The sequence below is a fragment of the Myxocyprinus asiaticus genome, chromosome 12, assembly GCF_019703515.2.
Source record: "Myxocyprinus asiaticus isolate MX2 ecotype Aquarium Trade chromosome 12, UBuf_Myxa_2, whole genome shotgun sequence".
Classification (NCBI taxonomy): domain Eukaryota; kingdom Metazoa; phylum Chordata; class Actinopteri; order Cypriniformes; family Catostomidae; genus Myxocyprinus; species Myxocyprinus asiaticus.
Window position 1 is genome coordinate 14169623 of NC_059355.1, and position 26464 is coordinate 14196086.

At 36.3% G+C, this 26464-nt stretch overlaps 1 protein-coding gene across 1 annotated transcript in view; it reads right to left on the reverse strand.

Moving 5' to 3' along the window:
* Nucleotides 1-26464, reverse strand: part of LOC127448657 (plexin-A1-like) — a 204745-nt gene that overhangs the window by 71519 nt on the left and 106762 nt on the right. The window contains exons 4-10 of the mRNA XM_051711354.1: nucleotides 23085-23222; nucleotides 16517-16617; nucleotides 14560-14683; nucleotides 12617-12770; nucleotides 11546-11645; nucleotides 5890-6004; nucleotides 1178-1378 (exon numbers count right to left, since the gene is read on the reverse strand). Coding sequence (XP_051567314.1) covers nucleotides 1178-1378; nucleotides 5890-6004; nucleotides 11546-11645; nucleotides 12617-12770; nucleotides 14560-14683; nucleotides 16517-16617; nucleotides 23085-23222 — 933 coding nt within the window. The remainder of the gene's footprint in view (nucleotides 1-1177; nucleotides 1379-5889; nucleotides 6005-11545; nucleotides 11646-12616; nucleotides 12771-14559; nucleotides 14684-16516; nucleotides 16618-23084; nucleotides 23223-26464) is intronic.

The following is a 26464-nucleotide window of genomic DNA, read 5'->3' on the forward strand; positions in this document are numbered from 1 at the left end:
GCCGCCAAATCAGCGCCAACCTGCATCTCAGAATAGCATTCTGAGATTATATTCTTCTCACCACAATTACACCACAAGTACAGAATGGTTATCTGAGTTATCGTAGACTTTGTCAGTTCTAATCGGTCTGGTCATTCTCCGTTGACCTCTCTCATGAAAAAAGCATTTCCATCCGCAGAACTGCCCCTCACTGGATGTTTTTTGTTTTTGGCACCATTCTAAGTAAATTCTAGAGACTGTTGTGTGTGAAAATCCCAGGCGATCAGCAGTTACAGAAATACTCAAACCAACCCTTCTGGCACCAACAATCATGCCACGGTCCAAATCACTGAGATCACATTTTTTCCTCATTCTGATGGTTGATGTGAACATTAACTGAAGCTCCTGACCTGTACCTGCTGATTTTATGCACTGCAGCCACATGATTAGATAATCGCATGGATGATCGCTGGTGCCAGAAGGGTTGGTTTGAGTATTTCTGTAACTGCTGATCTCCTGGGATTTTCACACACAACAGTCTCTAGAATCTACTCAGAATGGTGCCAAAACAAAAAACATTCAGTGAGCAGCAGTTCTGTGGACGGAAATGCCTTGTGATGAGAGAGGTCAACAGAGAATGGCCAGACTGGTTCAAACGGACAAAGTCTACGATAACTCAGAAAACCACTCTGTTCAATTGTGGTGAGAACAATAGCATCTCAGAATGCGCTGTTTTGGCAGCACGAGGGGTACCTACACAATATTAGGCAGGTGGTTTCAATGTTGTGGCTGATCGGTGTACGTACTAATATGATTTTGCTTTGATAAAATCACTTCCTGGGATTGCCAGATTTATCGATGTTACATCGTCATGGCAGCAAAGTTGTAAAATTGGATATAACTATACACAGAAAAGGTTAGTAAGCAATTTTATCACACTAAAATCATGTTAACACGCATATTGTTTATGTCTTGTGGCTATTCTTTTGAAATAATGAGTATTTTAACGTTACGTATTGGCCCCATTCACTTCCATTTTAAGTGCCACACTGTAACCCAGATTTTTGCTTTTTTTAAGTAAAAGAGGGACGAGTTGAAATAATTTGTGCAAAATAAACCAATTAGTTTATACATATTGTAGATAAACATTATGTTGAAACCCCTCAGGAATATTCCAGTAAGATCCGTGTGCACTCACTGTAGTTTTCTGGCACTGTATACTGGAGCTGTTAAATCGGAGCGCTGTCACACTGTGCATTTCTCCCTGAATGTGGAAGATGCACTCATAGTTCCTCTGACCGGACTGAGGCTGCGGAAGATTCCAGGCAGACAGCGTGATCGGCTTCGGAACGCCGACAGGAATGTAGATCTGTGTGGATGGCAAAATCTGAGGACAATCCTGTAAAAGAACAAGTGAAAACAGTTATTTTTTAAATCAGTTGACTGAATAGACAACTATAGATGTCTTAAAACTCAAGACAGGGAAAAAACATAATTTGTGTTTTTGTTTTGGGATGTTCAGACAGTTTAGAAATGGTCTAAATTAAAATATATATATATATATATATATATATATATATATATTTTTTTTTTTTTTTTTCTGTAAATTTCAGTATTTTTATCACACCATTGGTTTCCTGCCATGTGTTTATTTAGCTTAACAAGTGACCACAATCAACCGGTCGGTCAGCCACCCACACACTTGTAAAGTGACAATAATTTAACCACAGCATCCTAACAGATGTTGACGGTAAAAACTAAATGATTAAGGCAGAGGAAGTTCACTGCGCATCATAAAAATATAATACGAAAATAGTTAAATGAACTGACCAATGACTGTAAATCTTTTGTTTTCAAAACACTGTACAAGGTACTGTTCACTTCCTACTACAAAAACTTAGACGTAGATCTGAGTATGGTCAGTAACCGAAGTTAAGAGATAGTTCTAACAATCTCAGTTAGGTATTAAATCTAAGCCCTTGTACACAAGTACACACTGAATACTACATGCTACTACAAAACTGTACACAATATGGTGTGTACACATAAATGGCTCATATACCCACTACCCCACCCCAAAACACACAATTTTAAGGGAGATAATCAATATTTTTGCTTAATTTGTCCCCCATATTAATTTGTAACCATAATACGGCTTTCATGAATCCCATCAGAAATCTAATGATCATTCTCAAGTCAGTGTGCTGAACTAATTTTGTTTAAATGCAACTGATTTAAATTCATTGATCTCATTTAAACATTTCAATGTTAAATTGTAAGGAAAGCAAAGCAACCAATCACCTTGTTGAGATGTAAAAGCCCTTCTGTATGTGATTAAATATGTACACGTGCTTTAGGCGCATTAACTCCCATGCACTGTTGGTAATGTACGCAATATACTCAGTGTGTCGAGATCAAAAGTGTTTACTTTGAAAGATGAGTGCTTGAATGTGCGCGAGACAAAACGGCACATAGAAAAACTAACTATACCCTAGCCTTTAGAATTTGACCAAAACTACAAGGCAACTCTTACAAGACAGCATTATGTCTTCCCTTTGTTACAGACTTTACATCTGAAGTGCGCCTATGATGCCTGAAAGTGCTGTCTAGGTAGGCAGCTCACTAGCCTGAAGACTGTGAAGAGTAGACAATCTCTCTCTCTCTTCTTCTCGTTTAATTATTCAAAGTGGATTAGATTTGTGCTTCCAGCTGCCCAATGCATCCCATCAATGAATATTACATAGAGAGAGAGAGAGAGAGAGAGAGAGAGTGAGGAAAAGATAAGGCAGGCCTTGACGGATATGAACTAAGAAGAAAGGAAGAGAGCAGAAGGGCTAAAATTAAGAAAAAAGGGGGTGAACAAAGCAGAAGACGACAGATAAGCTTTAATGGTGAAGTGCAGGAGCAGAGAATTATGGATAATAGGCTAATGGGTGACACCAAAGGCCATGTGACCTCGTTCCATGGGCCCCCGCAATGCACACGAGTAATGAGCGCTGTTGTCATGGAGACTACCGTGCTTTGACGCTTAAAACGAGATAAAATACCTGCTGAAGAATGTTCACCACTATCATCTCTAGCTTAACCCTTTGTTACGTGTCATCTAGTTGTTGCTAACTATCACCCCAGGAGTCGCGAGTTCGAATCCAGGGTGTGCTGAGTGACTCCAGTCAGGTCTCCTAAGCAACCAAATTGGCCCGGTTGCTAGGAGGGTAGAGTCAGATGGGGTAACCTCCTCGTGGTCGCGATAAGTGGTTCTCACTCTCAATGGGGTGCGTGGTAAGTTGTGCATGGATCGCGGAGAGTAGCATGAGCCTCCACGGTGTCATGCACGACGAGCCACGTGACAGTCTCAGAAGCGGAGGCAACTGAGACTTGTCCTCCGCCACCCCGATTGAGGTGAGTAACTGCGCCACCACAAGGACCTACTAAGTAGTGGGAATTGGGCATTCCAAATTGGGAGAAAAGGGGATAAGAAAAAAAAAAACGTAAAAAAAAATAATTTATGATAATATTTATTATCAATCTATTTCTCCCTAAAGTACAGTTAGTGTTACTATAGTAAATTCAAGGGTGGTGATGAAGAATTCTGTGCCGAATTCAAAAAGTTTCCGCTTCTCGCGCCTTGCTTGTTACTGATTCTCGCAAAGCTGCGAGTTTAAGAGCTCGAGCTTTAAAAGCTTCACGTTCGCGCTGCTCTGTCCATTGAGCCGTATCCATCTACAGATCCATACAGGTGCATTAGCCGAGGTTGTGCCTCCACCTGTGTATTTGACGCTGCTAAACCAGATACTTCAGATGTGTCGCTGGACTTCAAAATCAGATGAACCACGATACAAATGCGTACCAATCCGTATAATTGAGAAACAACTGATATACTCCAAGTCTAGATAAACGTTTTAATGCAAAGAGGAACTTGATGATAGATTTGATTATTATGACTGATAAACTTCCCCCATTTGTAACCTAACACCCCCCCCCTCTACTACTTTGCTCTCAGAGTCCCCTTGCATCCTTTGAACACCCCCGTTGAGAACCCCTGTTCTAGAACATCATTATAGCTCGTATGATCCTGGTGTGCTGTCAGCGGTCTGGAAGAAAGAAACTTAAAGAAACTCCAGCTGGCACACACAGCGGCGGTTATACATGCCAGCGCCTGTCTTTCCTGTGCACCTCGTTTTATTTTCCATCTCTTCTCAATCCGGTTCTTCCCTGCTTGTGAAAGCTGTTACTTTCTCCCTGTCTGTCTCTCCACCACAGTGTTTCTGAAATATACAGCATCATATGTATAATAAAAACTCCCACGTTACTGCTCACACTTTCTCTCGCACACACATCTGGAGTCTATTAGAGGAGACTAGTACGTTTCGTTTGTTCTACAGGCTTTGGAAACTCAAATTATGGGAGATTCCCAGCGGACTCCCCCACAGCCAATGAGAGAGCAGCTCTGTGTACATGATAAGCAAACGCTCCCTTTTCTTATCTCACTCTCGTCTCAGTGAAACGGATTGTGTTTCTCACAACTGAGAGGATGCGGACAGACATATGGGGGGCATGTGAAATTGTGTCTTAACCAGACATGGAGCATCAAATTTCCAGCATCAAGTGATTTTTCATTCCTCATTGACAGCAAAATTCAGAGCAAAGCGACAAAATCACAGAAAATCTGAACATACATGATGTTTAATATACAGCTACTTTTAACTGTAAAATCTGAGAAAATCTGAAATTTTAAATATCCTGGAAATATACAAAGTTTAGGAATAAAAAGATTAAAACAAATAAAATTAGGATGCAAAATGAATTTTCAGGTTTTACTAAATTTTGTATGATTTCTCTAAAAACAATATAAAAAATATCTTATGCCATTTTGCATCTCAAGTAAAATGATCTTGTTTTAAGAATGTTTGGATATATTTTTTTTTTTTTTCACTAGAAAACAAAACACAAACACTCTGTAAGAAATGTTTTTGCAGTGCAGACATTCTCAAATTCAAATAAGAATATTACTCAAATAGTTACTTTTATGTTAAATTGAACTTTTCACTCAAATTATTTTGCTAAATGTATAATTTGCCATGAAAAATGTTTGAGAAGGTGGTGGAATTCTCAACCAATGAGATTTAATTGGTTAAGATACAACGCGATGACAATAAAAAAGCTTTTTAGATTCATGTCAGGTAAAACACACTTTTAAAAGTGTCTTGAGACACCTGCATTCTGTTATTTGCACTGTCTTTTTAATGCAAGAACATGTTCGTTCTAAATTGACTTTTGTGTCTGGAGAACAAAAACTAGATTTGGACGTTTCGACAGATGAGTGGTGCAGGATGATTTAATCGAGTTACTTATGGAACAAACCACTCAACTCAAGAATCAGCAATAGTGGGGGCCTGGGTAGCCCAGCAAGTAAAGATGCTGACTACCACCCCTGGAGTCACGAGTTCGAATCCAGGGTGTGCTGAGTGACTCCAGCCAGGTCCCCTAAGCAACCAAATTGGCCTGGTTGCTAGGGAGGGTAGAGTCACATGGGGTAACCTCCTCGTGGTCGCTATAATGTGTGGTTCTCGCTCTCGGTGGGGTGCGTGGTGATTTGTGTGTGGATGCCGCGGAGAATAGCATGGGCCTCCACACGCGCTATGTCTCCGCGGTAACGCGCTCAACAATCCGCGTGATAAGATGCGCAGATTGACGGTCTCGGAGGCAACTGAGATTCGTCCTCCACCACCCGGATTGAGGTGAGTCACTACGCCACCACGAGGACTTAGAGCGCATTGGAAATGGGCATTCCAAATTGGGGAGAAAAAAAAAATGAATGAGCAATAGTAATGGTGATTTATCACTTAATGGTTTAACATTGTACCACACACTGGTTCAGACACAGTGTCCAAAAAGTGATACGTTTCTTACCTCTGACATGTTGACTCGTCCCTCCTGGAAAGAGCAGTCGTTGGCATTCTGTGTGCACAAATGACGGTATTTACACCAGTGACACGGGAACGAGCCATTCACACATGACAAACACCTGCAAAGAGATGGCCAGGTGAGATATTGAGAATCAACATCAACAAACTCAAAATACTTTCTAGTATCTAGAGGACGAGAACTCAAGATAATTCTGCTTTCTCTCCTGAGCTCTACAGACAGACGTGTGTCCTTGTGTTATAACCACTCATGCTCTTTTTGCATAAAAGCTAGGGAATAAAAGCCGATTTTCAGGACCACTGAGAATTTTTGTATTGTAACATTATTTTCATTAGAATTAAGCACCAAGGGTTGCTGAGTTTCATTGTTTTTAAAATAATGTCACAATGCAAAAAACATTAATGGACCTAAATTAGGAAGAATTTTCTTGGCACAAAATATATTTTCTTATTTTCAGCTTCTTGATTATGGAGTGAAATTTGACCCAGAAATATTTTTGACTGCGATACAAAGTTATTCGTTTCAATTATTCAATATTCAGTCCAGCAATTTGTTCACTCTGTGATGTTTATTGATGCTTTAGGACAAAGAGCCCTTAAATCCCATAATGGTCTCACTAGATCCGTATAATTGACCAATCAGCTGCTGCGTTGAGAACAGCTTTCCAATCTGAGCACAGAAGTGACTGGTTGAAGATACTGGGCCTCTCTAAAAGACAATGACATTATAAAGCATTATAGCTCCATCATGTTGTATCTGAGTGAAAGAATATTCTGCTGGAAATGATGTAGAACAGCATTTCATCAGTTGGGAGTTGATTGCATAGTGCTGTTATATAAATGAAACTATATATATTTAATAATATACATTTCATTTTTATCTTTACTGATAATTTATTAGTTAATATAATATTACGTATATGTATATATTTATAATTTTAGTTTCAACTTAATATTATACCAAAAATAATAATATTGTTAAATATTCATAAATATTTATATTCATATACATTTATTTTAAATATTACTGTTATATTTTACATTATACCCAACAATTATATTATTGTGTAGCATTATTTTCTTCTGCCCACAGGGTCTTGGTTACATTAGCAGAAGCATATCAGGAGTTACATTCTGATTAAAAAAAATTTACTCTTTGATGTATTGGATTTATTAAAAATGTAAATGGAGTCTTTAATTCTAACATATTTAAACTAAGAATTAATTTGGGTAATCTATTAAAAACTGGCCAAACATTCTGGTCCAAAACTGTTCTGAAGTATTCATCTACATATAAAATGCATGAGAAAACAACAGCCACATGTCACTGTGTGTTTGTGTAGGTAATGATCCCCTATCGAGACACCATTTGTCAGTTTCTTAATTCTAGATTTCAAGAGAGATTTAATCTGCTAATCAGGGTGAACGAATCAAGAGGCCAGTCGTGATAAAGAATAAATGCAAGCAGGTTTAAGCAGGTCAGCTGCCATTAAAACATACATGCTTGAATGTTATTTCATTCAATTAAATAAAGACAATAAAGACTAACTGACCTTTAAATGGCAGCATAGACACAATATTTAATGTGGTGCAAATGTAAACATGGCTGTAACAGATACAAATACAATCCATTCAACAAAAATGTGACAAAATTGAAAATACATTTAGCAAATTCCCAATTATACAAAACAATTCCTGAAAACATAAATTGTTATTTAGCGTTGGTATTTGAGAATGGTTCCATTATAATAATAATAATAAAAAATGGAAAATACTAGAAATGAATGAGATTCATAATGTTCAGTTCTGTGAATTATTCTTATAGTTGATTGATTTTAGATAATATTTTTTGAATTAAATGTATTTTTATTACCCTATACTGCCAAATGTTTAAATTTATATATTCTCAATTTTGCTTCTAGCAAGTAAATTGATCTTGTTTTAAATATATTTTTACTGGAAAACAAGACAAAAATAGTTTTTTCCCCAGTTTTCCTTTTTTATAGCTTTTTGTTATTTCATTTATAAAAATAAATATGCTAACTTGTGCCTTTATTTTAATGAATTAAATTGCATTAGCTAACCCCATTGTCAAAAGGTTAGTTTCCTGTTTTAAGCATAAACCTCAACCTAAATGTTGTTTTATGCTTTTAAAAAAAGAAAAAAAGTATTGGTCAATTTGCAAATATGAAAATACAATTTTATGCAATTTTGCTTATATCTATCTGGTTTTAAATAAATTTGACTGGAAAACAAGATAAAAATATATTTTTTCCCCTTGGTCTTTGTTATTTCATTTACAAAATTACAATTTCATTTATATTATACATACACATGTGCATGTGTGTGTGTGTGTGTGTGTGTATATATATATTATATATATATATATATATATAATATAGTGAAAGCATAAAACAAAATTTAGGTTAAGGTTTATGCTTAAAACAAGAAAAACAAACCCATTTCATTTCACAATGGGATTAGAAAATACCACATATATATATATATAAGTGGTATTTTCTAATCCCATTGTGAAATGAAATGGGTTTGTTTTTCTTGTTTTAAGCATAAACCTTAACCTAAATTTTGTTTTATGCTTTCACTATATTATATATATATATATATATCATTTGCCAATGGGATAATAAAGATATCTTCTTTAAAATTTCTGGTAACACTTTAGAATAAGGTTCCGCTGAAAAAGCATTAACATTCCGTTAACATTAGTTAACAACAATGAATAATACTTGTACAGCATTTATTAATCTTGGTAAATGTCAATTTCAATATACTGTATACAATATTAAAATAAAATAAAAAATGCACGTTAACATTAATTAATTCACTATTTTAAAGCAAGGAAGTATCTTGTTTCAATGTATCTTGTTTAAAAGATTTATACTTGAAAACAAGTATAAATGTTCTTTTTCCCTGTTTTCTTCTTTTTTGTCCTTCCTTTCTCTCGTTGTCTTCCTTTTCCCTCTGCCCCAATCCAAAAAAGTGGTAGGAAAATAATAAATGTGACCTTATTTTTTTCCCGACCCCTCCAACAATCCCCGCAGAAGATTTAATCCTCCATCTCACCCTCAGCCCGTCTGGAGTGGGGGGTAATTTTAGGGTTTCCCCTGGTTTCCCCAGTCATGTTAAGCCCCTCACGCTGAGCACATCCCCCCCCCCCCCCCCGAGACGGGTGTTAATTTCAGGCTGTCCCTGATCTGTTCAACATAAACCCCCACACGCTGGAGGGTCAGAATTCTAATGCTCTCCTCTCTCACTATGCGAGGGTCTTTTTTTTTTTTACTCTCAAATTAAAATGCTTGTCTATTCTAAAGCCTCCTACAGACACTTCAAGTTTCCCTCATCATGGACAATCACAATTGAATCTCACTAAAACGTGAAAAAAAAAATAAAAATATTAATTGCATTTTGCATTAAGAAAATTAAGTTTGTTTTAAGATCATTAAATTTTTTTGAATTTGTACATTTGTTTTCAGGATAATTTAGCACATTTCCTGTAACATTCTCATTACTGGAATGCATCTGGATGTTTGGAATTCCTATTATTCTTAATGTTGATTCTCATCACAGTAAAAATGTACAGTAATACATTGATTTGTTATTTAAACCAGCACAGATTAAAGGCAGTGCAACAAATACGAATATGCAACAAATAGATACATTAATACTTATGTACTGATGTCATTATAATAACCCAACAAAAATTTTAATGTTATAAAAATATGCTTCAGTATTACAGTATTTTCACTGTATTACAGTGGAATATTTCACTGTAAGACTTTTTATTAAAATATACTATATATAGTATAATACTAGTATAGTATTATATAGTATAAAGTATAATACTATAATATATATAGTTGTACTTTTTTCGCAGTACAGTATTTAGAATGATTTTTTATTTTTTTTTGCGAATATTGGGGAAAATGTGCTTAATTGCATTGTCAAAATACAAAACCTATCAAGATCAAGATTTTATAAATCCTATATAAAACATTATGAACTATTTTACATTTAATGCAAAATATTCAGATATAAACAAATATTTAAGTTGGGGTGCACAATATATCAGTGACTGAGGTTAAAGATTTCAAGATTTTAGGTTAACATTTATATGAATGTGAAAGGTTAAGTGTAAACAGCATATATAGGTCCAATAGCTCATTTAGTTTCACCTTTTCATTTGAAATGGTCCTGAGGTGTGACAAATTAATTTTTAAAAGTCTCTCAATTAAAATTGTTTTAAAACATATATAATTATAAAAGAACTAGCAAAATGCTGTTAAAAAGAGTTTTAGACAGGGTATAGCATGCAGACCACAGGACATATCAATTTTTCACAATTATTTCATAACAAAAACCCATTAAGTACTAATTTAAATGTATCATTATTTCTTTCCATCACACTGATGAGAACTTTTAAAAAGGTTTTTGTATTATGATAATGTGAATTTGGAGGAATCCTAATTGTTCTAAAAATTATATTCTCCAATTTTTATTAAAGGGGTAGTTCACCCAAAAATGAAAATCCTCTCATCATTTACTCACCATTATGCCATCTCAGATGTGTATGATTTTCTTTCATCTGCTGAAGTCAAATGAAGATACGATGCAAGTGAATGGGTGGCAAAATTTGGAAGCTCCAAAAATCATGCAAGTCAGTATAAAAGTAATCCATAAGACTCCAGTGGTTAAATCAATATCTTCAGAAGTGATACGATAGGTGTGTGAGAGAAACAGATCACTTTTACATTCTTCTTCTTGTGTTTTTGGTGATTAACATTCTTCATGCATATCACCCCCTACTGGGCAGGAAGAATAATTTCAAGCAAAAAAGGACTTAAATATTCATCTGTTTCTCACCCACACCTATCATATAATTTCAAAAAATATGGATTAAAACACTGGAGTCATATGGATTACTTTTATGATGCCTTTATGCGCTTTTTGGAGTGTCAAAATTTTGGCACCCATTCACTTGCATTGTATGGAACTACAGAGCTGAAATATTCTTCTAAAAATCATAATTTGTGTTTTGCAGAAGAAAGAAAGTCATACACATCTGGGATGGCATGAGGGTGGGTAAATGATGAGAATTTAGATTTTTGAGTGAACTATGCCTTTGTGTTACTATTCAAATTAAGTGTGTGTGATATATACTCAAATACTTAGTATAGTATACTTAGTATAATAGTTTGTCTTTTCAGGAAAAAGCAATGTGACCTAGTTTTAAAGCACACTGCTGTTTGTGTGTGTGTATGGAAAAGTATTGTGTATCTGAGTTGCTGTTACTCGGAGGTGTGTGTGTGTGGGTTATCTCTCTGGAGACAGTACTGGGCTCATCTGTCCTGCAATAAGAAACTACATACACCTCCCAAAAGAGCCTGATCCCATCTGGAGTATCTTCGAAGCCACACATACACACACAGCAGTTCATTGAGATTTGGTTTAGTGGGTGTCCACTATCAGAAGGATTCTAAGCGCTGTCTGTTTTCAAGAGACTAACTGTCAATCAACACTCCAGCGGTTACCATGGAACCAGAAATATGACACCCACCCCTGAGTGGTGATGAGTTTCTGGGTAAAACGAAAGGACCAGAGATAAAGAGAGGAAATGGACTCACGATCTGTGTATGCTGCAGTTGTAAAAGGTGAAATCCACACTGGCAAATTTCTGCCCTGTTTCCCTCGATTTCAAATACAGCTTCACCACTTGAGTGTCTCCTGTAAAGAAAAAGGAGGAACTTAGCGAGATCTCTTCCATCTTCATGGAAGATATAACAGTGGTAAAATAGCCTTATGATGTTGTAACAAAGCAGTAATTCATCATGTAATGATGAAATAATATAGAACAGCGTTATAACCTTGCTCATAACCAGATGTGCACAAATCCCAATCCCGTAAACTATACCAGAAAGATTTTAATTGACTTAGATGCAGTCTAAGATTTGAAAACAAAAACATTGCCCCAATCACAGAAATAGACTGATACCATTTATTACATGCCTCTCTGGAATACTCAATTTGGAATGGTCAATTACACCATCCAGCAGTCTGATATTTCTGAAAAACAACTGCAAATAGTGATATCAGACCGGTTATAAGGGTATTGGGAGTAATCTTCGCTACTTCTCACATCCCTCTGCGATCTCTTCAAGTAGGCTAATAAAATTATTTAAACCCAAGATTTCATGTCTATTTATTTATTTAGCAAGTAGTTATAATAAGCAGTTAGACATTTTCTAAAAATGTATGGAAACAGAACCCCAAGGCAACCCAGAGGTGGAATTCAGCGGTTTCTGGAGACTCTGCAGTCTATTTTTTTCCCGTGAAATAACATTATTTCAACCATAATCAATATTTCATGTTCAACAGAACTCCGAAGGCAAACCGGAGGTGGAATTCAGCTGTTTCTGGAGACTCCGCTGTTTCTTTTTTGTCATGAAATAACATTATTTCAACTCGAATCAATATTTCATGTCCATTTATGTATTTTTTTGGTATTTGTCTGTAATAAGTGGGATAATGCACAGTCTGCCGGCCACTACTGCAAAATAATCGGGTTTTGTTTTGCAATTATGACTGGCTGACTGTATATTATCCCTTCTATTTAATAGTAACCTATACTAGATTCAGCCCAGTTGTGTTCACACACAGTTCCACGATCACACACACAAACACACGTGTTTACTGACTCTGGTGGTGTGTGATGGGTATGAGTTCTTTAGCTGATGGCGAGAGGCAGTAGATTCGTGACCCATGCATTGTTCCCTCAGTCTCTGTGTAATCCTCAAAGGAGCAGTCCACTCCTGCGGAAAGATCAGGAACATTCCGTGCCTGAAGAACCAGCTGTAGAATCAATGGAGAAAACAGACAGAATAAGAAAGCTTGGCCCACTTACACATATCTCATCTGTTCTGTCTATGACAACACTGAAGAAGATTTGTTTGTAAAATACACTGTCTGTTGCTCCATGTTGGGGTTTTTACTTTTTAATTTTTGTCATTTACAGTTGAAGTCAGAAGTTGGCCAAATACATTTAAACTCAGTTTTTCATAATTCATGACATTTAATCGTAGAAAACATTCCCTGTCTCAAGTCAGTTAGGATCAATACTTTATTTTAGGAATGTGAAATGTCAGAATAATAGTAGAGAGAATTATTTCTTTTAGCTTTTATTTCTTTCATTACATTACCAGTGGGTCAGAAGTTTACATACAATTTGTTAGTATTTGGTAGCATTGCCTTTATATTGTTTAACTTGGGTCAAACATTTTGGGTAGCCTTCCACAAGCTTCTCACAATAAGTTGCTGGAATTTTGGCCCATTCCTCCAGACAGAACTGGTGTAACTGAGTCAGGTTTGTAGGCCTCCTTGCTCGCACACGCTTTTTCAGTTCTGCACACACATTTTCTATCCGATTGAGGTCAGGGCTTTGTGATGGCCACTCCAATACCTTGACTTTGTTGTCCTTAAGCCATTTTGCCACAACTTTGGGGGTATGCTTGTGGTCATTGTCCATTTGGAAGACCCATTTGCGACCGAGCTTTAACTTCCTGGCTGATGTCTTGAGATGATGCTTCAATATATCCACATAATTTTCCTTCCTCATGAAGCCATCTATTTTGTGAAGTACACCAGTACCTCCTGCAGCAAAGCACCCCCACAACATGGTGCTGCCACCCCCATGCTTCATGGTTGGGATGGTGTTCTTTGGCTTGCAAGCTTCACCCTTTTTCCTCCAAACATAACGATGGTCATTATGGCCAAACAGTTCAATTATTGTTTCATTGGACAAGAGGACATTTCTCCAGAAAGTAAGATCTTTGTCTAAAGATGTACACTTGCAAACTGTAGTCTGTTTTTTTATGGCAGTTTAGGAGCAGTGGCTTCTTCTTTGCAGAGCAGCCTTTCAGGTTATGTCGATATAGGACTCGTTTTACTGTGGATATAGATACTTGTCTACCTTGATTAGCACTTTTCGCACCAAACTACGCTCATCTCTAGGAGACAGAATGTGTTTCCTTCCTGAGCGGTATGATGGCTGCATGAACCCACAGTGTTTATACTTGCATACTATTGTTTGTACAGATGAATGTGGTACCTTCAGGCATTTGGAAATTGTTCCAAAGGATGAACCAGACTTGTGGAGGTCCACAATTTTTTTTCTGAGGTCTTGGCTGATTTCTTTTGATTTACCCATGATGTCAAGCAAAGAGGCACTGAGTTTGAAGGTAGGCCTTAAAATACATTCACAGGTACACCTCCAATTCAGCACACCTCCTATCAGAAGCTAATTGGCTAATTATCTAAAGGCTTGACATAATTTTCTGGAATTTTCCAAGCTGCTTAAAGGCAAAGTTAACTTAGTGTATGTAAACTTCTGACCCACTGGAATTGTGATATGGTCAATTAAAAGTGAAACAATCTGTCTGTATACAATTGCTGGAAAAATGACTCATGTCATGCACAAAGTAGATGTCCTAAATGACTTGCCAAAACTATAGTTTGCTAATATTAAATCTGTGGAGTGGTTAAAAAATTTGTTTTAATGACTTCAACCTAAGTGTATGTAAACTTCGGACTTCAACTGTATATATTATTTAATATCTAGCCTAATTCTCAAACAAACACACACCTGGACATCAGTCATGGTGACGGAGACGTTGTTGGGTTGGACGGTGAGTTCCACACACTGATCCACTCTAGAAGCGAATCTCTGGGATTCATCGGCTTTCTCACAGCGATCACGACGAGAACAACTAGAGACAAAGAGACAGAAATACATTTAAAGGAGAAATTCTCCGCATTTCCTTTTAAAAAAGTCCACTCATAAGCAGTCTAAAATTTTGATAAACTCAGTTAAAAAAAAAAGTTTTTAATAAAGAGTTCTAAACCTAAAACCAAACCAATTAGCTCTGCAATTAATCACATTACAAACTTTGATTTGAAGCAAAAACATTTTTAATCTGAAAAAAAAAAAAAAAAGGTACAAAATTGGGTACATAAATATTGTTTTTACTAAATTAACTACAATCTCATGGAGCATCACAAATTACATAATCGAATCAGAAACAATGGTACAATTTAAAACTATCAACATAATGTAATTAATTAGAAGTACAGACTAGTTTAAATTTATTGCAAAATGTTCAGATATATTCAAATATACAAGTAGCTGTGCACAATATATCAGTGGATGATAACATTATTGCCTGTTAATTGGGAAAATACAATTATTATTATTGTGCTGATAGTGGAATTACTGCTGACATTTTCGCAGATCATTTGTCTTTGCCGAGTATGTCTGTCTGCAAACTTTTAAAGGACACATATTTTGTTTCAAGTGACAACTAAAATTACTGGTTATCAGTACTGGCCACATTGAGCTGGGATTATGAGTCATCGGTATCTGTGATCCCTTTACACAAGTTCTTTGAGTGTCTTGAGACACTCTCAAAACACTATGTCATTTACAATGCTTCACTGGAACGGGCTAATGCTGTTGAACTCTTCTGCCGCAATTTCTGTTTTCACAGTAACAGCAGCTTCAGATTGGCGGATCTCTCTTCAGGATTATGGGTAATGTAGTTCCTCATCAGAGATTCGGCAATAACACCAGTTGTTTTTTTTTTGGTTTTTTTGTATTCGTTGAAATGACACTTACTCGTGACTTCAACAGAAAAATATATCCTCACTTAGTACCTCAGAGCTCATGGTTGGTCTATCTTGAAACGGCTATAAATAATCATTAAAAATAAATTTTGTACTAGAGTAAATGAATGGGATTTTTACTTTTATTAGCATTAACTGTGAATGTTGCATGGGAAAACACTTAGCAACCCTTGCAAATCTGTTTCTTTGACTTGTGGTTGTTTTGGGAAAAACAGACAACTTGCACAAATGTTTGCTAGATCACTGTTTTCTATAAGGGACAGCAAGAGTACATACTGTACACAAATAATCTATCAACTAATGTAATCTAAGCATTCAGACATTAACTGACATACAAACTCTATGGACCCCCAAAGGCAAAATTCAGACATCTAAAGCTTAATCTTCAGGGATCAGAACTAGATGTGACAGTTATTGTTGAAGAGTGGATGGTGGGACTATTTTTTGAGTTATAATTATATTATAACCAACAGTTCATCTCTGCTGCCAGAGTCACAATAAAATCCTACTAATGTTTCTCCAGTGAGCAAAATAAAGGAAGGTCATTGCCCTGTTTAAATGAATATCAATGAATATTGAATACACATGACTTCATTCTGTAGCCTGAGGAAGAGTTTGATAAACCCATGTGCCAAACTACAGTCGATTGCAATAAACAACTGCGTGCAGATGCACACAAACAAACACAGATGGAAAGGAACATCTCCTTTTATGTTCCACAGAAGAAAGGAAGACATACAGGTTTGGAACGACACAAGGCTGAGTATATGATGACTGAATTTTCATTTTTGGGTGAACTATTCAGACCAACAAATTTTAGATCAGCTGATGATTTGCAGTTTTACATATTTTATCGGTATAACAGATGCATGCAAGGAGGTCTGTAATTTAAGCTAAATGTGCATTACATGTTTACTTACGTGTTGTGAAGGACACACCATCCACAGTGAGGATCTCTAGAGCTCAAACACTCAGAACATGTTGTGTACTGAGAACAGCTCTCCACCGGCACACGTGTCACCTATAGAGAAATATACACATTATATGCACATACAGCAAGTGTAAATGAGTAAATGAAAGTTATATAGAGTACATTATATCATACACATCAAAGTAAATGAGAGTAATGATGCCGTAATGATGAAGTAATGCAGCACATCTGTGTTAAATCCAAGAGCAGCTTCAGGCCTCAAATGAGCACTGGAGTGTGTAAAACGTGTTTGCTGCTGTTCGCATGTGTACAAGTGTGTACGTGTGTGTGTGTGTGTGTGTGTGTGTGTGTGTACATATGGACAGTCCAGAATGAGATTATCATGCTCTGTGCCATATGACAGTTACCACGGAGATCAGTGTTTGATTGACAGACACTATGAAACCCTCCTGCTTTGGACAGAACAATATCACTTTTTGTGTGTGTTGGGGGGGCAGGACAATTGACAAAATATAAGAGAGATGGAACGAATGAAAGGACATCCGGACGACCAAAGGATAAATAAATGAAAGAGAAATTCAGCAACATAAAGCATCAAAGAATAAACAAATGACAAAGACAGAAATGAACAAAAGAATGTTTCAAAGACCAAATGAAAGACAGAAAGAATGAAAATATCAGTGAAAGTCAAAGACAGAAAAAATTATAAAAAAAAGAATAAAAGACAAAGAATGAACAATTTTTTTTTGAAAGACCAAAGAACAAACATAAGACAACTAAAGAAAGAATAAATGAAATACAAAAAGACAAAAATTAATTAAGAAAAATGTTCAAAAGACCAAATAAATGAACAAACAAAAGACAGAAAGATATACAGAGAGTACAGAAAGAATGAAAATATAAGCAAAAGACAAAGACAGAATGAGAAACAAAAGAGAAAGAAAAAGAATAAACAAAATACTGTTTGTAGGACCAAAAAAAAAAAAAAAAAGACAGACAGAAAAAATGAATGAATAAGACAAAAAGAAAAAACTAAATTTTTGGAAGACCAAGCAAAACAACAAATGAAAGACAGAAAGACAAAAATGAAAGAATAAACAAAACACAAAGAACAAATGAAAACTAAAAACAAAATGAGGAAAGATTATAAATGACAGATAAACAAACAAATAAAAGAAGAAATGTAGCACAAAAGAATAAACAAGAGAACAAAAGAAAACGAAAATAATGAAAGAAAAAAATGAAATTACCAAAGTATAAACAAAAGTATAAACAAATATAAAAAAGTATAAGAAAGGACAGATGTAAGAAAAGTGCAACAAAATTAAGTACAAAAGAAAGAAATGAAACAAATAAAATATGTAGAAAATAATGCTATTAGAAGAATGAATAAAACTAGTATTACAAAATTAACAAGTATGATAAAAGTACAAAATGTAGTGTAAAGAAAAGTATGAAAGCAAGCAAGCTATGGTACTAAACTCTTTCCTGTCAATCACTGAATACTCTGTTGAATGATAAAAACTATATTATGTTGCATCTTAAGTCAAATCTCAATCCAGAATGCATGATGGGAAATTCAATCCTTTAAATCCATATTCCTTACAACACACACTTCTTCCCCTGCAGGTGACACACACACACACATACACACACACAGGAGTGAGATTGAATGAATGATCACTGAGAACAGATCAGTTTACACAGATAAGTGAGAATGGAGGGAGCGAGAGAGAGAGTGAAGAAGACAAGCAGAGAGGAAGAACAGATGGTCATATTCTCATGATTGTAGGGTCAGGTGTGTGTGTGTATATATGTGGGCAGGTTTGGGTGGTTTACGAGGACATTTATTTAGGTTACAAACTGGTAATTACAAGGGTATTATGCTATAAATGTGGGTTATGAGGACATTTCTAGTGTCTCCTTAATTAGAATCGCTTAAAAAACATTAAACGATGTTTTTTTGAAAATGTAAAAATGCAGCAAGTTTTTTGTGAGGGTTAGGTTTAGGGGTAGGGTTGGAGGATAGAATCTATAGTTTGTACAGTATAAAAATCATTATGTCTATGGAGAGTCCTCATAAGGATAGCCGCACCAACGTGTGTTTGTGTTCAGGGTACATAAGCTGATTCTAACATACTTTGAAATAAGCTGACCATATGCAGTCTGTTTTTACGTGTGTGTGTGGTGAGAGAGAAAATGCAAGATGAAAAAAAAAAGATCATGCAATTAGGAGAGGCCTATTTGTCTCATGCTCAATATGAATATTTGTCATTTTAATCACTCATCTAGATCTATATTCTTCTCAAACCCACACACGCTGGTAAAAAGCCTGCAAGCTGTGCAAGGAATTAATCTGATATTCAGTGTGTTAATCTGCATCCTGCAGCCATTAGAGACACAAATTAAAGCAAGATGACTGACATATATCACATAGCACCTGATAATGGATTTCACACAAACTCAAACAGCCACACTTTCTCACTCATGAGAAATGAGTGTTTAAGTGCCTAAGGCTTCAAATGTCAATCAAATATTTGACATGCCGAGACATGAGCGAGCAACACTGACGATAACCACAAGGCTGATCTAAAAATCACCAACCTTTATGTGAACGGAATCTCAAACTAAATGTTGTGGCAAATGGAAAAAAATACTTTTAGACGAGTTCACCAGCTTTTCTATACAAGTCTTCAAAGATCTTTAAAGAGCCATGAGTTTGTTAGTAAGAGGACATTCACACACGTTCAACATTTATACAATATGTTAAAAAAGCTAGCTGTCTGTGCTGCGTCAAAAGCAGAACTGTTTATTACTTGACACAGCATCTTAAATGCACAACAAAACAAAGACCAATGTCGAGAAAAAAGGCAGAAAGGAAGGAAAGATATCAAGGGAGTAAGAGAAGGAAGGAAATGAGGAGTGAAGGAAGGAAATAAGGAAATGTGGGAAGGAATGAAGGAAGCTAAGGAAGGAAGCAAGGAAGGAAATGAAGGAAGAACCCTTTCTGGATCCCCTTTAATTTGCTTATAGAGCAAACAGATTTGTGGATGATGCAGTCAACATGGGATTGCATCATATCCTGCAACATCTGGACAGACCAGGGACATATGCAAGGATCCTTTTTGTGGACTTCAGTTCAGCTTTCAACACCATCAACACAGCTCTCCTATGGAATAAATTAACCCAGCTCTCTGTTCCCATGTCTATCTGTCAGTGGATCACCAGCTTTCTGATGGACATGCAGCAGCTATTGAGACTGGGAAATTCAATTAACTTCCAGCACTGGTGCCCCCCAGGGATGTGTGCTCTTCCTACTACTCTTCTCCCTGTATACCAACAACTGCTTCGCCAAGGACCCCCCTGTCAAGCTTCTGAAGTTTGTAGACGACAATACAGTCCTCTGCCTCATCCAAGATGAGTCTGCATACAGAAGGGAGGTTGAACGGCTGGCTCACTGGTGCAGTCATAACAACCTGGAACTCAACACATTCAAAACAGTGGAGATGATTGTGGACTTTAGGAGGAACACCCCAACATTGACCCCGCTCACCATTCTGAACAGCACTGTGGCAGCAGTGTAGTCATTCAGGTTCCTGGGCACTACCATCTCACAGGACCTGAAGTGGGAGACCCACATTGACTCCACTGTGAAAAAGGCCCAACAGAGGTTGTACTTGCTTCGCCAGTTGAGGAAGTTCAACCTGCCACAGGAGCTGCTAATCCAGTTCTACTCAGTCTGTCCTTTGCACTTCTATAACTGTCTGGTTTGGTTCAGCTACAAAATCAGACATCAGAAGACAACAAAGGACAGTTCGGACTGCTGAACGGATTATTGGTTGCCCCCTGTCCTCCCTTCAAAAACTGTACACTTCCAGAGTGAGGAAAAGGGCTGGAGAAATCACTCTGGATCCCACTCACCCTGCCCACTACCTTTTTTAACTGTTGCCTTCTGGCCAGCACTACAGAGCTCTGAGCACCAGAACCATCAGGCACAAGAACAGTTTTTTTTCCCTCAGGCTATCCATCTCATGAACAGTTAAAACTGCCCCATTGTGCAATAATTACATGCAATACACAGCTTAGTCAATTATATTTATTTAACATATCCAAACTCTTCTGCATTACATTCCATTGCACTGTATTTAACAGATTTGCATTTGTACATATATTTTCTATTGGCCTTTTTTTTTTTATTATTATCTCTGTCTTATTGCTGTATTGTTTGTGCACTGGAAGCATCTGTCACCAAGAAAAAATCCTTGTATTTGCAAGCATACATGGCAATAAAGCTCATTCTGATTCTCAAATGAAGGGAAGAAGAAAATCAGAAGAGTGACGGAAGGAAGGAGGGAAAGAAGGTAGGAAATAAGAAATGTAGGAAATTAGAAAGAAGGAAAGAAAGACAGAAAGAAAGAAACTCAATATACTTAAGATCCTTGGATAAAAAATAAAAAAAATTTGTTTTACGTAAAAAAAAAAAAAAAAAATTTAAAAGAAATATCATACATCTCTGCTAATCCAGAGCGTTTTAATAAAAACCTTCACACAATCAATACTCCACACACACGCGTTAATTAGTGTTAGACTGGACGATTCACTGTGTGCTGATATGAGGGATTATGGGATTAACTTCGCTCTAGATGATCAATGATTTGATTAGAAATAACAAAAAGGTTAAGACTTTAAACTTCAGAGCTTTAACAGCACACATGATAACCTCACCTCTCTCTTTCTCTCGCTCCTATTCACAAATTTACACAGTTCCCACACAAAAATTCGAGTTGAATTATCGATTGAAGAGGTCATATTTGACACTTTTGTACCATTTTCCCCTGAATTTATTATATTTATAATGTTAGTCTAGGAAGGTTTCTTGCACCAAAAGAAGTGGTCATTTTATCATCTCTGACAATGTGTCCTAACCAAACATGATGCAAAAAAAGTAAAAATGTAATTCGGATTTCAAACACACACACGTTTGAGTTTCATCCAGATGTGACGGTCATCTGGTTTTATCCGGAGAGCTTTAGGAGTTGAGGGTGTTCCATCATGTAGCGTTTCGCCCAAGGCCTCGCAGATCGGATGGGTGCGAGGAGACAGACTTTCAGACACTTTTTAATTAACTGCTGAAGAACAAGAGACCAATGCTAAATTATTCTGTCAATGCTTTAAATAGAGCTTAAACTTTTGTCCGAGCAGTGACTCTCAATTCTGGCCCTGCAGCTTATTATCTCGCGATGGAAAAGGAAGGAACAGGAAAAAATAGAAACTGATAAAAACAGAAAAAATTATGTTTTTTTTATTTTGCTTTTCAGGCTTATACTTACTGTAGCTACCATCATTTCATCTTCCAGGAGCACTCTGACATATGAATTAAATTAAAAAGGTTTCTTATTGAAATAATAACAGTAAAAGCATTCTTTAAAGCTAAAGTGTGTATTATCCACAGAAATATAGCAAGGTACAAAAGTAAAATACAGTATAAGTACATCATATTAAGTTCTTCAATGCATGTTAAGATCCATATGAGTGTTCTTGTGTGCATGAGAGGGAGAATAAATTAACCCTTCACTACATAAAACTGCATAACAGTAACTTATAATTTTCAATATACAAACCAATATTCAACATTTCTAAAAACACAGTCACAAACATAGTACAATCTCTTTAACCTGACTTATGGGGACCATCCTCACAAATAAAAGTACAAAATAGGGCTGCATGAGCTTGCATCAATAGCATTTGTGTAGAGCTGGTAAAAATATTGATTTTACAATTCATCTGAACGATCGCAACATTGATACTTAAAATCCTAAGATTGATCTTTTAATTTTACTTTAAAGTTTACTTCTGTTTACTATATCTGTTAAATAAATAGCAGCTGAACAAAGTTTGGGCACTATTGTTAGTATTTAAAATTAATATTTTCATAACATACCAAGTTAGAAGGTCACCTGTATAATATACATCATTAGCTAAGAGAGAATTTACTTCATATGCAAACAAAATGGACATTGTAACTAAATTAATCTGAATCAAATCAGATCTGGAAATCTCTATTGATACGCATTAGTGCTATTTTTTAACCTTGTCTACCACAGAAAAAAATGGGCTTGTCCTTTAATAATAATAAAAAATAAATAAAAATGCAGTGACAGCGACTGTTAAAGCAGTTTATGAATTATTCAGTAAAACATGTTTATTATTTGAGCTGTAAAGTAAAAAAAAAAAAAAAACAGTTACATATTGTAACCTCACATCCCTTACCGGTGTCCTTGCTCCCATCATGCGAAAGTTACCGGGTTTACTGCTATGTTGTCTTAACATGGTAAGTCTTAAAATAAAACTGTTAGTACAATTACATGCACTTTAAAAGTTTGAGTTTTGATTTCTTAATTTGAGTTCAATGTTTATTGGCTTGCCACATAAAGGACGAGAAAAATTATGTGGTAATTAAAATTCAAAAACATTCCTTTAAGAACAACAGATGTCAAATGAATGTCCTCACAAGTATGTGCGAAAAAGTTTGTGTGTATTTGCGTGTGTGTATTCACCTGTTTATCGGTCAGTGTGTATATGAACTTTAGGTTGGGGCTGAAGAGCATGTCTCGTAGAACCGGGCCGCCCTCGCTCACAGTAACGCTCTCGTACAGCAGCGCAGGTCTGGAAGGACTCACTGAATTAATCAGAATCTGACAAAACACAAGTTACAGCGAGATCATTAACATCTCATTAACATCTTATTAACACATCCGTAATAATTTTACAGACAGAAAAGCACTGACACAAGGCCAAAGGCTTTGATCATGAAAACACAAACATCATTACTGTAATAACACGAGTGTGTCATATATATATACACACACACACATACAAACATATATATATACATATATATACATCACCACACAATATATATATATATATATATATATATATATATATATATATATATATATATATATATATATATATATATATATATTTCACACACACACACCAAATAGACAGCTGTGCTCAAAAGTTTGCATACCTTGGCAGAAATTGTGAAAGATATTGTGAAAATATGACTGATCATGTAAAAAAATCTTTTATTTAAGGATAGTGATCATATGAAGCCATTTATTATCACATAGTTGTTTGGCTCCTTTTTAAAATCATAATGGTAACAGAAATCACCCAAATGGCCTTGATCAAAATTTTACATACCCTTGAATGTCTGGCCTTGTTACAGACACAAAAGGTGACACACACAGGTTTAAATGGCAATTAAAGGTTAATTTCCCACACCTGTGGCTTTTTAAATTGCAATTAGTGTCTGTGTATAAATGGTCAATGAGTTTGTTAGCTCTCATGTGGATGCACTGAGCAGGCTAGATACTGAGCCATGGGGAGCAGAAAAGAACTGTCAAAAGACCTGTGTAACAAGGTAATGGAACCTTATAAAGATGGAAAAGGATATAAAAATATATCCAAAGCCTTGAAAATGCCAGTCAGTACTGTTCAATCACTTTTTGGGGATCTCTTGATACCAAGCCAAGGTCAGGTAGACCAAGAAAGATTTCAGCCACAACTGCCAGAAGAATTGTTCGGGATACAAAGAAAAACCTACAGGTAACCTCATGAAAAATACAGGCTGCTCTGGAAAGAGACGGTGTGGTTGTTTCAAGGAGCACAATACAACGATACTTGAACAAAAATGAGCTGCATGGTCGAGTTGCCAGAAAGAAGCCAATGCCACAAAAAAGCCCGGTAACAATATGCCCGACAACACCTTGACATGCCTCACAGCTTCTGGCACACTGTAATTTGGAGTGACGAGACCAAAATAGAGCTTTATGGTCACAAACAAAAGCGCTATGTTTGGAGAGAGGTCATCAAGTATTGTGCTCCTTGAAACAACCACACCGTCTTTTTCCAGAGCAGCCTGTATTTCTGTAAAAGGTGCCAAACAACTATGTGATAATAAATGGCTTCATATGATCACTATCCTTAAATAAAAGATTTTTGCATGATCAGTCATATTTTCAAAATCCATGCCAAAATTGCACAATTTCTGCCAGGGTATGCAAACTTTTGAGCACAACTGTATGTATGTATATATATATATACACACACACACACACACACACACACACACACACACAACGAGTCTGTTAAATGCTTGATTCTGATTGATTCACGGACGTTCTAAGGTGTGCAATTATTTTTCAAGTAAACAGACAGCTATGAAGTAGTTCCAGGTCTTGACCACATAACGGTTCCATATCACCTTGCCAAATTATTTCAGTTATTTCAAAGAGCTCTACAGGCTACCACAACAAAATAACCAAATAAAACAAAGACATTGGTTAAGTACATTGGATAAGAATGACAAACAATGTCTGTAATATCCTAAATTTATTTCAATTTCGATTGAAAAGCGTCCTTGTGATCCGCACACACGCGCGCACACACACACACACTACCTTGTTACTCCAAAGCCGAAAAGCAGCAATGAAGGCTTCAGCTGTTTCAGAGCAAGATACACTTGATCAATACAACAGTTTCTATATTATCTGAAATATCTGTGGGAAACACCCTCACGCTCCCCCTCCCCCTCTCTTAAGCTCTCACACACACGTGGACACACAAACATATACGCATTATGCACACACTTACTCGAGAGTGAAAAATAGAGCCGTCATGTCAGTGCACACCTGCATCTCAGTAGGGCTGAAAACAGTTGTTAAGGTTTACAACGGAAATATGGCGACACTCGCTGCAGCTGAGAAGTGCTTAAACTTACATCTTGCCGATTTTGAAGCAACATTACTTCTGACGAGAGCTGCAACAAATAAAGGTAATCCCACAGGCGATCTCTCTCAGTTTCTGAGCTTCTCTCTTTCGATCCCTCAAAAACAAACTTGCACACAAACTCTCACACACGCATAAACTTGTTACTCCAGTAAGTCCAAGAGTAAAGCAGCGCAAGCCTCGCTAACCTCCATTGCTAGTTCTGAAGTGATGTTTTCAGACTAGCAACGAAGGCTCGGACTGTATCAGAGCAAGAGGCTGAACCCATGGTGAAGAAAGTAGTTCCACTCACAAGAGCGCTTTAGGGACAAAAACCAGAAAATGTCTTGAGATAAAACTCTGAACAATGTATTAAGGTGTGGTAACCATGGTATAAGTGGAATAATTGACTCTGGCCCGTTGAATTATTTAAAAATAAAGCACAACCGAGTCAAAAACGGTCCATCGTCAAGTATTCCTTACATATATATATATATATATATATACACACACACACACACACACACACACACACACACACACACACACACACACACACACATTATTTTTCAATAATTCAATGGTCCGTCATCAGTTATTCCTTACATATATTTAGTTATTTTGTTGTGGTAGCCTGTAGAGCTCTTTGAAATAACTGAAATAATTTGGCGAAGTGATATGGAACAGTTATGTGGTCAAGACCTGGAACTACTTCATAGCCATGCATTTACTTGAAAAATAATTGCACACCTTAGAACGTCCGTGAACCAATCAGAATCATGCATTTAACAGACCCGTGGTGTGTGTATGTATGTATGTATGTATGTATGTATGTATGTATATATATATATATATATATATATATATATATATATATGTACTAACTTTAAGTTAACTTTGCCATTAAACAGCTTGGGAAGTTCCAGAAAATGTCAAGCCTTTAGACAATTAGCTTCTGATAGGAGGTGTACTGAATTGGAGGTGTTCCTGTGGATGTATTTTAAGGCCTACCTTCAAACTCAGTGCCTCTTTGCTTGACATCATGGGAAAATCAAAAGAAATCAGCCAAGACCTCAGAAGAAAAAAAAAAAAAAAAAAAAAAAAACTGTGGACTTCTACAAGTCTGGTTCATCCTTGGGAGCAATTTCCAAATGCCTGA